Source organism: Dermacentor albipictus, chromosome 1, assembly GCF_038994185.2.
Source record: "Dermacentor albipictus isolate Rhodes 1998 colony chromosome 1, USDA_Dalb.pri_finalv2, whole genome shotgun sequence".
Classification (NCBI taxonomy): Eukaryota; Metazoa; Arthropoda; class Arachnida; order Ixodida; family Ixodidae; genus Dermacentor; species Dermacentor albipictus.
In genome coordinates, this window is record NC_091821.1 from 77,556,554 (window position 1) to 77,568,740 (window position 12,187).

Below are 12,187 nucleotides of genomic sequence, written 5' to 3' on the forward strand. Positions count from 1 at the left end.
CCAGTCAACAGAATGCCAATCCGAAGCCTGTACTTTTCATCATCATGATGGTTGAACGATCGCAACGCCAAATTTCCCTCTAGTTGTACTAATATTAAACTCTATGGGGAGCCCTAAAATACCCTCTCTTGTGTGCGTGCGTGTGTGTGTAAAAAAGAAAAAAAGAAAAAATAACAAAAAAATAAAACAAAAAAAGTACACATATTATTGAAACATAGCCTCCGAGATTGGGCGGCGTGTATTGACCCAGCGAACAAATCTTAAAGGCCATGGGAAAAGTATGGTGCAAAGTTCAAATCATTTTTTAATATTTTGTTTTGAACAAGAAATACAAATAAAAAATTTTTGTACCCATAGCCAGTAGCTTGTAGCGGGCGCAAATGCGAGCACCGTGCTGTAAGAAGTAAGAACAAGTAAGTAAGTAAGAACAAGTAAGAACAAAACGTTTTCGAGCACTGCCTCGCACATAATCTAAACTTTAAGATAGAAATATTTTTACATTAAAACGATTAAAATGACACGCATGACGCGTTTTTCACTACATTCACCACTTTGTGCAGCTTGGTGACTAATAAACATATCCAAGAGCAATCAATCTGATGCCGACAGCAGCATGTCTGGCATGGCGGTTGATGTGAGGCTCTTTTCTGCTCGAAAACAACATCGCGGCGAAAACATACGCCCAAGGGGCCTTGTAGCCCCTGGAGATGTTATTACAACAGATGCGGGCTTTATGAGGTAAGTAGAACTTGCTTTACATATGCCGCTATTGGACTCGTGTCGCACGCACGCCGGCTGCGGGAAGTTGGAGTAGCTGGACTTGCCTATTGAAGTGGCATGGTGTCATGTAGGAGCGAGTCAAATGTTCATTCGCATGTTGTTTGATTGACTAAAACTAGGCGGCAAGTGCATCCGTGCCGTTCTTACTATTCGTGTTCACGTCGTTTTTTTTTTTCCCATTCGTTACAGAGGTCACGGAACATATCTGGACAATGAACAGCTTCTGTCATCTGTTGCGGGCGCAGTGGAGAAAGTAAACAAACTCATCACTGTTCGTCCTCTCAAAACACGGTGCGTATGCAGCCTCTACGGCGAGCGGACTTCTCACACGCGCAGGCCACTAACGTTTGACAGGTTTTTGTAGACGCACATTGGGTGGGTGGAAGGGAGGGGGATGTATATATATATATTTTTATCACGTGTTGCTACCATTCAAAATTTTGTTCTCGTTATTTACAAATAATTTCGCTTGTCACTGCATCACACCATAGCAGTTCTGGCCTGTAGATTGTGTTATGTAAGGAGCGTTTCGCTTAGCTGCTTGCAGCGTAAATATGTTATCGAAATTATCCTTGTTTAAAGGTGGCTGCGTTGAGACGTAAGTATACAGTGGCCGCTCTGACCTTTTGTTTCTATCAACCACTGTAACGGTGATTTTCTTTTGCGCAGTTACATTGGCGAGATTGGCGACGTCGTTGTCGGACGTATTGTTGAAGTTCAGCAAAGACGGTGGAAAATTGAAATGGCTTCACGTCTGAATGCGTCTCTACTGCTTTCATCAGTTAACCTACCTGGAGGAGAATTGGTATGACGGTCCCTTTGTGCACCTGTTGGGCTGCTTTTACAGTGTCTGCGAAGCAGTACAAACAGAATGAAATGTAATGATGCTCAGTGCTCTCTTATCATGAAGACATTGTTTTATAGTGGTTAATGCAAGTATTATATTCAGCGGCCTCCTGCTAGTAGCGAGTAATGATTTAATATGGCTACATTTCTGTACCTGTATTAATTTGTGTCTCCTGTATTCATTTGTGTCGGTCATCGTTCACATCCACTAGAACCTGAAAGTTGTCCTCAAAGAAATAGAAAAAGTCTTCACTGTAACAATTGTTCAGAGTATTGCTCAGATATATTCCGCGAGGAAATTTCCCTCAACATAATCAGTTGACTTCTCGCGAGGTAAATTGGGACAGGGGCTTTTCTCTTTGCTATGGCTATATCTTCATTATATTATTTAGGTTCACTATAACAAGGTTCTATTGTATAATCATACTTTTACACTTCAACTGTGATGTCGATTGCTTTTACACTTCAGCTATGATGTCGATTATTACTAAAGTCAGAAACTGGTGCATAAGTCAGGCAAATTGTTTGCAGACAGTATAATACAGCAACAAATGGGTTAAGCCCACATAGCATGATTTTCTCTTTAATGCATGAAATGTTGCTTTTGCTCATTCTTGCTAGTACAATCAGCAGAACCAAGCAAGCATCATTTATTGCCACAGATGATGATACCGGCTGCCACACTTGCAGTTTGCTAGTCAGGAGGCAAAATGGCAAACCCACAAAACGCTGTATCATCTGTGCTTGCTCACATTTTGTAGACTGGTGTAAATACATCTTGGCAGTGATTGACGATCATAGTTAGCCCATGTTCTGTGACTTCTTTATGTGATATTCTGACACACTTTCAGAGGAGAAAATCGGCTGAGGATGAACTGCTAATGAGACAGTACTTGTGTGAAGGCGACCTCATCAGTGTATCCTTTCAATATTGAACCCGAAGGAACAAGTGAACAACTAAATTTAAATGTAGCAAAGGAAATGCAAATTATGTAAACAGTGGTGGTATGTCCCATCTCTGCACATGCAAATGTCCATGTTTTTTGTAAAAGCATCTTGTACTGATTCATGTGCTTCATTCCTTGGAACTGTGCTTTCATGTAAATTACCATGGCACCATGAGAAACTTAAGTTGCAGGTCCACTGTGGTTGGGCTCCTGCTGCAGTTGAAAACCCAGCGTCAACTTTGCGGTGATGTCTGGAAGTAGCTTGTTCTTATTCAGTGTTGTCTTGTGTACGCTTTACTGCCTAACTTGTTAACTTGACAGCTGTGACACCAGGCAGAAGTCCAATCAATTTTTGCTGATGGGTCACTGTCACTGCATACCAGGAGTCTCAAGTATGGCAAGGCAAGTTCCCTGTTGCAATTCCTGAATCCCCAAAAGTCCGACTGCAACAAAATTTTGGGCCATGTAAATGCTTAGTTTCAGATAGTGTACATATAGAGCAGCCTCTGTGCAGAATTTTACATTTGAAATACAAGTGGATGTGCTAGCCATGAAAGGGCATCAGAGGTAAATGTTTTAACACCAAAAGCCAGTTTCGCCCGAAAGGCAAAGCATTGATTGTGATAGCAAGTTATTAGACAGCTGTATGCAATAAGGTTTATGAGCTGTATAAAGTGCTGCGAACATTCTCTATTAACAAGCATGGTTTCACGTACACACAGGCAAACATGAACACATCTTGCTCTATGATCGCGTACACTCGCCGTGAGAACGCTGGCATGATGAAGAACAGCTGCAGCGGCGAGCAATTTTCCCTTCGTGCTGCCTCTCGCTTCAACATGAACCAGGCGTGCAAGAACACAGCGCCTACAAAGTCATCAGCTATCTCAGGTCAGCTAGCCTTCGAACCCAGTGCAGATGACCTCCAAAATAAGACAACAGCATGCGGCTACGCTAAGCAATGCTATGTGCACCGGAGTAGATGCGGTGACAGCATTGCTCTGCCCCCTTCCCTTCCACCTCCTAGCAAGCGCACATCTCCTTGCTTCCCCCTTGTGCACACGAAAAGTCTACATACTTCCCTCCCCTCCTTCCTCTCTTGTGTGTGCGAGTAGACGCCACCGCACCAAGCCACCATTCTTCTTCGCTCACTCCTGCATGCCTTCCCTCGCACCTACAGCATATAGCGCATGGCTGCGATGCTATCGCACTTTTACTTTATACCGAGCCTCACAGAAACAGCAATGCCAGCGGTGGAAATTCACCTGGAGTGTCCATATATTGTGATAAAAAAAGAAATGCTGCCATTAGTAGTTGAAAGGAAGTGTCGCACGACTAAAAATTTGCAACTCTTCGGCATGACCCCTGAGATTAGGCGTTGGTCGCAGCACGCCAAGAACTATAGAAGGCAACCTGCTGAAACTTGCGATGTGTCCGCTAACCACCAGGTGCAAGCGTTGTCTGCTCAGGCGCATGCAGCAAATATGAAAATTAAACGATTTCCATCCATGCAGCTTTGCAACGTTGCTTCAGTAGTATACACTACTTATCTATTATGGAGTTAGCCAAAGGGAAATTTCGTTGCAGTTCGCCTGAGAAGTAACACATGTAAATATTGCAAGTCTTCTGTACATATCTGTATGGTCAGTTGTACATTATAATGATATAAAATAAGCAGTAGCACAAGTGGCACAGTTAATGTTACATGTGCTAGTCATTAAATGTTGTTTATTCTCAAAAATGTGAATACTTTATAGATGTACTGCCATTACATTTCCGACTTGTCAATTCTTGTTTGTTAAATAAAACTCCAAACCATCGATACCGTATAACTACAGGCAAGTGTCAGAGCAATGTAAGTAATGTACTATAATACTTGTTTCTGTGAGCTGGTTCCAATATTCAGGAGACAGATGCATCATGATGTGATACAGTGGCTCACTCTGTTTCTGAAATCACTGCGGCTTCCATGTGCAAGTGCAGCTAGTAACGTCGAGGATGCCAGGTCAGGCATTTCGTGACCAACTTTAGTGTAAAATAAGATACCTTGCAGTGTAAATGTTTCTTATCTTCATACTTGCTTGCTAAGTGTCATCCTTTTACATGCAAGAAGCATGTGCTAGAGCTTTTCAAATTTGAGAATATGTCGGTACTCCAATAGGGGCAAACTCTGTCCAGAAAATTTTTTTTGATACGCTGCACAGATTACCAAAGTCCTTTCATGCTCATCTCGAAGGCCGCTTACCACAACGTGACCAGCACCACGTATTAGACAACAGCACATCATCGCCTTTTCATGAACAATTGACATGGCTAAGTGATTCATGAATTTAGCAACTGAACATGATGTCGCAGGCTTTATTCCCAACTGCAACACCTGCACTGCTGTGGGGACAGAATGCTTGTACCAAGACCTTGTTGCAATATAAATTGTCTTCAAAGGCTCTGAAACACATTTCTAACATATCATGGAATGACCTCATAATTAAGGTATGTTGCCTCACGAATTCTCTGCCGCAAAAATTTTTTTAATCCATCAAGTGAAGTTAGACATAGTTATCGCAGCGATAAGTGGCTTTCTCTCTCCGTTCCTCTCCACTAGCGCGCTGGAAGCTACACAGTGGAGAAGCCAAGGAGACAAAGCCCCGCCCAAAAAGTTCAGTGTCTCGGGGACGAGAGGGCTTGTCGCGGCAACCCGTAATGGCCACAGTAGACTGCAACTACGCACAATTGTAGTGTGTGGGCTGGCAGTGCAAAGATGGAATAATTTTTTTTTTCTTTTTGGAGATTGCAAGTATATATATTTTTTCATTTATTAACTAAAAATTAGCAATAATAATATTACTGAACATGTTGCGATCACGAAATCAGCCAATAACTGTTGGTGGGCATTGCTGGTTGCGATGACGCTGCATAAAAACATTGCAAAGGCAAGGGCAGGTGTTTTTACACAGTTTTTGAAACTGGATTGTAAATTCCCTGCTGCATGCAGTGCAATAATATTTAACCCGTATGTTCACAGGAGCCTTTTCTACAGATCGTCGACTTTTTTTACTATGTTCGAAAAGTGTTTCAAGGCCCCTTTAAGTGGTCATATTTCATGTGACCACTATGCAATCTCAATACAGGCGACGAGCTCCGGGATGTAAAGCCCATTTGCTTGGCTAATTTCACTGCCTTAGTTTACTTGTTGCCAGACTTTTTCTAAACAGCTTTTCAAAAGCCAGAATTTAACTGTTGCATATATGTGATGTACTGCATCATTATGTAATGTTTTGTTTTGCAGAGAGGCATTGGAACGTTGATAGTGCTTGAATGGGTGATATTTATGCAGTACGTAGTGACTGAAAGTTTCAGCATTTATTTTTACAGTTCAAGCAAGTACATATCGGTATACTTTTTAAACAAGTTCAGTGTTTGTGTGTGCCTACATTTAAATTTTTTTCCCCACACATTTGCTTTCTTTTCAAAATTTCTGGCACTTTCTTGTCTGAAGGGTTGCTCATACATATCTGCATTGGGAAGCAAGCAGTAGGTAATAATGAAGCTAGTACTATCATGAACTTATCGAACTAAATCAGAGTTTTAGCATGTTAACCCCCTAAGCATTTGACTATTCTGACTAAAAGTGACCTAATTTTGCTTCTTTTTATGGCATATTTTCAAGCTTTTTTTTTCCAAAGCACTTCTTAAATGTTTTCAACCAATTTACTTCATACTTTGCATGTGCAAACCTCATTTTACCTTTTCACTATGGATTGTATATGTATTTGTCATTGCCGCTAACAGTACCATGGGAAATGAAAATTCTTTATTTCGCACTGCTTCAAAACGGAACTATTCTGCGAGCGAGATTTCAAAAATGCGGAATTCAGGCACTGACAAAAGTGTTGCCAAAACAGAAAGAGCGCAATAAATGCTGCTTTCTAGCGCTGACACTGTGCAGCCATCCATGTAGTAAAGGAAAAACTAAATGGACGTGCTGAGCTCGTCCTAAGCAAGATTTACCAGTATCGCGTTGACACATAGACATACATACACGAACACATGTAGATAGGTATGCATTATAATTCTTTCATGCATTTGTAGTATGCTTTTCTGTTACTGCTAAGAACTTTTTGTTTGTGAGCTCAATTTTTTACAATTAAGTTTTCTGCTAAAGTTTTGCAATAATTCATATATACTAAGTTTCATGGGGTGGGCAAGAATCTTTTACTCTCAAGCCTTTGTTTAGAGCAAGCATACATAATCTCGGCCCCTGTCACCATCTGTCAGTGCAGTCCGCACAGCAACCGTAGGTTTGATGTGACAGCTGATGGCAAGTGAACACTGGCGACAAATAGCATGTGATATAAACAGGCACTATAGGGACCATTCATTCCGCATGTTCCCGCAGTTTTGGAAAAGGATGGCTGCTACTGACAAGCGCTGAAAATTTTTGTTTTATACAGTGCACTGCAGAAGAAAAAAAATTAACCCAGGCATTTTTTTGTTAGACCAATGCTTTGTGAATTGTAGGCAATTTGCAAAAATTAAGTTCACAATATTGTGCACATTCGAGAGATGCTATGCTCTGCATCAATAGTAAACATTAGAAATCAAAGCACTTTCATTGCTGCATGCAAGAGACATGGTCATTTATGACAATAATGCATCTTCCAAAAAAAAGTTGGCTTGATTCCTCCCAGTTCTGTGCAAAAGTACTCTGCAAATTCCCTTTCTACATAAAGTCTGCAGCTTCTTGCACTCATTTGTTGCTGTTGAGTATAGTTAGCACTGATGTTACTAGACAGCTTGGCAGTCATTTTTTAATATGAATGCAAGCAACAAACCTAAAAGATTGTGGACGTCAACAAGAAAAGCATATTTTGGAAAATTGGTTGCATTCTATTATTCAGCATGATTCCTCAGAAAGAACCTGTATGCTTACGTTTCTTAGTTATTTCAAAACTATTGTTTGCTTCAAGTGTATGTCTTTTTGTGTCACATTTGAAGAATTTAACAAGAGAGTATCTTCTTTTCATCAGAAGAGAGTCGTAGAGTTCATGGCCAATCTCTGCATTGTGGTGGTTCATCTAACACCTGTTTATGTATTTAACTCTGATGCGCAGCTTGGCCAAGGCACTTTGGTGCTCGTGTCACCATCGTTGATCAAGCGCTGCAAAACTCACTTCCACAACCTCCCTTGTGGTGTCCAAATCATCTTGGGAAACAATGGTTATGTTTGGATCTGCCCCCTTCCATCTGAAGAAGGCACAAAGTTTGTTCAGAGTGTTGATGTAAGTCACAGCTCATCCGTGTCTTTGATTTCCATCAGCAGCACTTGAAGAAGTGTATGTGCTGGGGCTCGTCAAAGCTAGCACTTTGCCAATTGGCAATGATGAGTTCTTCAATTGGCTTCAAGCATTCATTGTTCCACATATGAACTCATTAAGGCTGTGCTTCTTGTACAAGTGGCCAGTCAGCAATTTCGCAATGTCCGCACCAGGTGTTTCAGTAATGGCTATTAATAATAGGTGCTTGGATACAAAGTGTGAGTTTTTACCCGCCATTAGGTATTAATTGTAGTGGTGAATATTAGAGTGTGGGCAATAATTGGCAATAAAATAATTATGTAATTCTTACTAATTAAATTTTCAATAATTATTTTGGGGCACATGTAGTAATTAAATTGTAGTATTTAAGCATGTGAGAACTCAAAGCATCTTCACCTATTAGTAATGGTTAGGCCACCACCAATCTTAAAATATTCATCCCCAACATCCTCCGCACAGAACATTTGGTGTTCTGCATAGCTTTGTCCTGCAGCGCATAATTAAGGCCTTCTGGTATAACGGCAAAACGCTAGTGCATTTCACTGCAAGGTTGCAGGCAGGTACTGCTAAACTTATTCTAATCACTGGGGTGAAATTGCACAAGTGTCCCACTTTTTTAGTGTTTGCTTTATATCCTATGTTACCGAGTAGATGGTGTTCAGTTGGCACTCCCGCCTCGCCGAGCAGACGACCGCCGATGAAAGCGCAGCGCCAGCGATTCATGAGCACGTAAGCAAACGTTCGGAAAGCGAGGTGCTTGTGCAATCTCACCCCAGGGTTCCCACTTAGTGAAGATGACTGACCAGCTTCATTTCCACAATTTCATATGTGCTCTAAGTAATGAAGTGTTATTTCGTGATAATTAATCATTAATAATCTTATAGGTGATCATTGCATGGAGTCAGATTTCCACAACTGCTTCAAATCCTGGCCTGCAAGAATTCTTGTTTTGTTTTGAATCTCTTCCTTTTATTAATTATCATTTATGACCATTGAAACATCCCGTATATGGCATAATTAAGTTCATCTTTTCCGTGACGTGGAGAAGTGGAGAGAACTTTTAACAAGAAATAAAAAAAGTACACATTTATGGGAATATTTGCTGCAATTTAGAACTGAGGACTGTTGGGCTAGTTTGTATTGCATATTGATTATTGTACTGAGAGGAAATACCATATTGTTGGGAAAAGAGAGGTCAGGCAGACAGGGCTGCCCTGCCACCTGTCCTGTCTGTCTCTCCTATCCATCTGGCCTCTCTCTTTTTCCCAACAATTTTTTTCTGTTCAGCACAATGATAAATTTGCTCCAGTGCTTTAAATTACCATGTATGTCATTTTTTCTTCCCAGATGGTGCCTGAAGTGACCAGAGAAGCCATATCACGAGTCAGGAATTGCACCCTGGCTCTAGCACGGCATCACATTGTCCTGTTTGATACCAGCATTGTGTATGCCTATGACGTCTCATTAGAACACAAGGTTAGGGAAGGCTGCACATCTTGTCCTGCATTTGCTTTGCCTACTTGTTTAGTGTTTCTTACATTTTCTTGCTACCACCGCATGTCCTCCTTAGGACTCCGTTTAAATCTTCTCAATGGCTTTGATTACCCATTCTTAGACCACCAAAACAAGGATCATGTCCTGAAGTCCTTCTGAAACCTGCCACTCTAGCACTTTCAGTATGAACTAAGTGCAAAATTTACTGGTTTAGAACTTTACATATATTTCAGTTTACCACAACTTCATGCATGTGAATTATCTGGGCTGTACGACAAGTCATAATCTAAACTCCGCCGTGCTTTTCTACCATGCACTTTTCTTGCCCCTTGCATGTTTTCGTGGGCTTTCAGGCATGTTTGTTCTCCCATCCTTTTTCAGGTGAATGCCCTCTTGAAACCTGAGGTAATGCAAGAAGTGGCTGACTTGACAAAGCAGAAGCTGCTGCAGGAAGCATAGAAGTGAAAAATAAAACAAAGATGAAATAATATTGCCATGTATTGTGGTGTTTTACATATTTGCTTGACTTCTCTTGACTCTAGCATTAGTGACCACGTCTGGAAAGTGTCTGCTGCTTCTCTGTCATGGCACACCTACTTTGTTTGTGTGTGCAAAGGGAGCACTTTTATGTTGCAGTAGGTACAGCTCGCACAGTCACTGTCGGCAAAGTGCAGCCTTCAACATTTCACATGAGCAGCCTCAGGTATATGACATACAAGCCTAATTTCACACATCCATTTACTTGCTACAATAGGACCCATTTATAACAAATCTGATAATTCTGTTAAATGCAGTCATAAGTGGGCTTACTGTAGTGTCACTCAAATCTGGTCCTTATAAACAATGTTATATGCAGAGTCATTATAATTAAGCTCAACTGTGTAATTATAGCAACACTGCACTGCAGAAGGTTTCCAAACCTCTCGGAACACCGTTTAACTTCTGACATGTTGCCTTGGAGACTTTTGCTGTGTGGCAACACCCAACTAACTTGCACAGATTTTCATGAGGCTGTCATATTTGGCGACTAAATGCAATGGTGGGTTCAAAGATGCCCATACGCCTTGACTGCTACTGAAATTTTAATAATGCATCCATTTGGTGGGGTTTCACACCATATGGTGTGCCATAATATCATCCCCAACTCGGGAAGAAAAGTTGCATCCCTCATTCATTGATTTGACTGGTGTAAGTTAAAAGAATGTGATAAATGTGACATTAAATACACCTGTGTCTGACTGAAAGATCAATATTTCCGAGAGGATGGTGCTTGCTATGTTCAAGTAGTGTCACGAAAGCGCTTTCACTTTTAAATCTTCCAGTTTTTGCAAGCGCATAAAGCTAGAGGATAGTGCTTACTAGTGCTGCAGTTTACTTGCAAAAGAAGCACTTCCAATAACCGCTGGACAAATAAAGTTTATTCCTATCCTATCCCTGTAGCATTGTTTGAAAATAAATTTGCACACATTATGAAAGATATTCAGGCGAGGTAAGACTCTCTAGAATATATAGTAACGTCCTGTCTTATGTAACAAATCCCCATGGTTATACCGGATGTTCAAAATTAAGCTTTATGGTTTTCTTAAAATTAGGCACTGGGAGGCACTCGAAGACCACCTGTGCAAATAAGTTATGTGGCTAGGGCTACACGAAGTGAGATTATAATTATTGCTGTCAGTAGCCCAATTAACTAAAATTTAATAATTAACTTTTTGTTTACTGCAGTAAGTGGGTATGTTTGTACTGGAAAAGGTAGAGGCAGTCGAGAACAATTCTTGCCCAGAAAAAATAAAAGAAACTTTCAGCCAACAAGTTATCAGGCTAAAGAATGCAGGATATGAAAAACATGTACTGTGTACATCAGCCTATAAGTTGATTCGTTATGCGCACAATGGCTATCAGAAAGAGTGTAACAGAAAGGAGAATGACAGCCAAAAAATTGTGTCGATACCATATGCACACAAGACTGTGTATAACTTAAAAAACATAGGTGGCAGATATGGTCTACAAGTAGTTTTTTCAGCACCTAACAAACTGAAAATTATGTGCCAGACTGGATTGCAGAGTTTCAACAAAAATAAAAGTGAATGGTCATAAGTGCACGGTCAAGCATAAGGAAAAACTTGTCAAGTGCAGGTCGTCCGTTGTCTACTGTTTGCCCGTATCGTGTGGAAAAGTATACATCGGTCAAACGGGTCGGTGTGTACACACAAGACTTTTGGAGCATAAAAGGTCACTAGGGGGAAACACTCATTCCCACATTAAAGGGCACTACTCACAACATGGGTGCTGGCCGCTTCACAGTAATACTACAGTTTCATTGCACCATAAGGATCAGCTGACCAGGGAAATCGAAGCCTTTCAATTCACAAGAGGGGAGAGGGTTGTATCAGTCAGCCATCTGTACATCTAAGCCATGGTGAGGTTGCCTTTTTGGAAGAACACTAAAGAAAGAAAAAAATTGAGATAAAAATGTTCGTTAGGGGTGCAACAAATACAATAGGATTGCACACCATGATAGACAGGTGCCATATCCTTGACGCCCAAGTATGCGAGGGCAAATGAATTTAAAATATGCCTTTAATCTTGCCTTGATTATCTTTGATGCCTGAGGGTGCGCAGGTATATAAATATGAAGTATGTGTTCTGAAATAGAATAGTTGCAAGTGCAGCGAGTGTCGTCTTGTGTGTCTTCACTGTGTCCGTGTCAGTGCGCTGCTTCACCAGCAAGGTATGATGATTAATCACCAACTAGCCCAACTTTCCACATTACTGCCCCTCATTCCCACACTAGTTGAACCACCA

At 40.9% G+C, this 12,187-nt stretch overlaps 1 protein-coding gene across 1 annotated transcript; it reads left to right on the forward strand.

Annotated features, from left to right (window-relative positions):
• Positions 1 to 535: 535 nt before the first annotated feature.
• Positions 536 to 9,882, forward strand: Rrp4 (exosome complex component Rrp4). The gene is made up of 8 exons (XM_065451170.2): positions 536 to 738; positions 970 to 1,071; positions 1,450 to 1,585; positions 2,478 to 2,543; positions 2,907 to 2,975; positions 7,685 to 7,852; positions 9,236 to 9,364; positions 9,764 to 9,882. The coding sequence occupies exons 1-8, from the start codon at positions 614 to 616 to the stop codon at positions 9,839 to 9,841; spliced, it is 873 nt and encodes a 290-aa protein (XP_065307242.1). The 5' UTR covers positions 536 to 613; the 3' UTR covers positions 9,842 to 9,882.
• Positions 9,883 to 12,187: the final 2,305 nt, after the last annotated feature.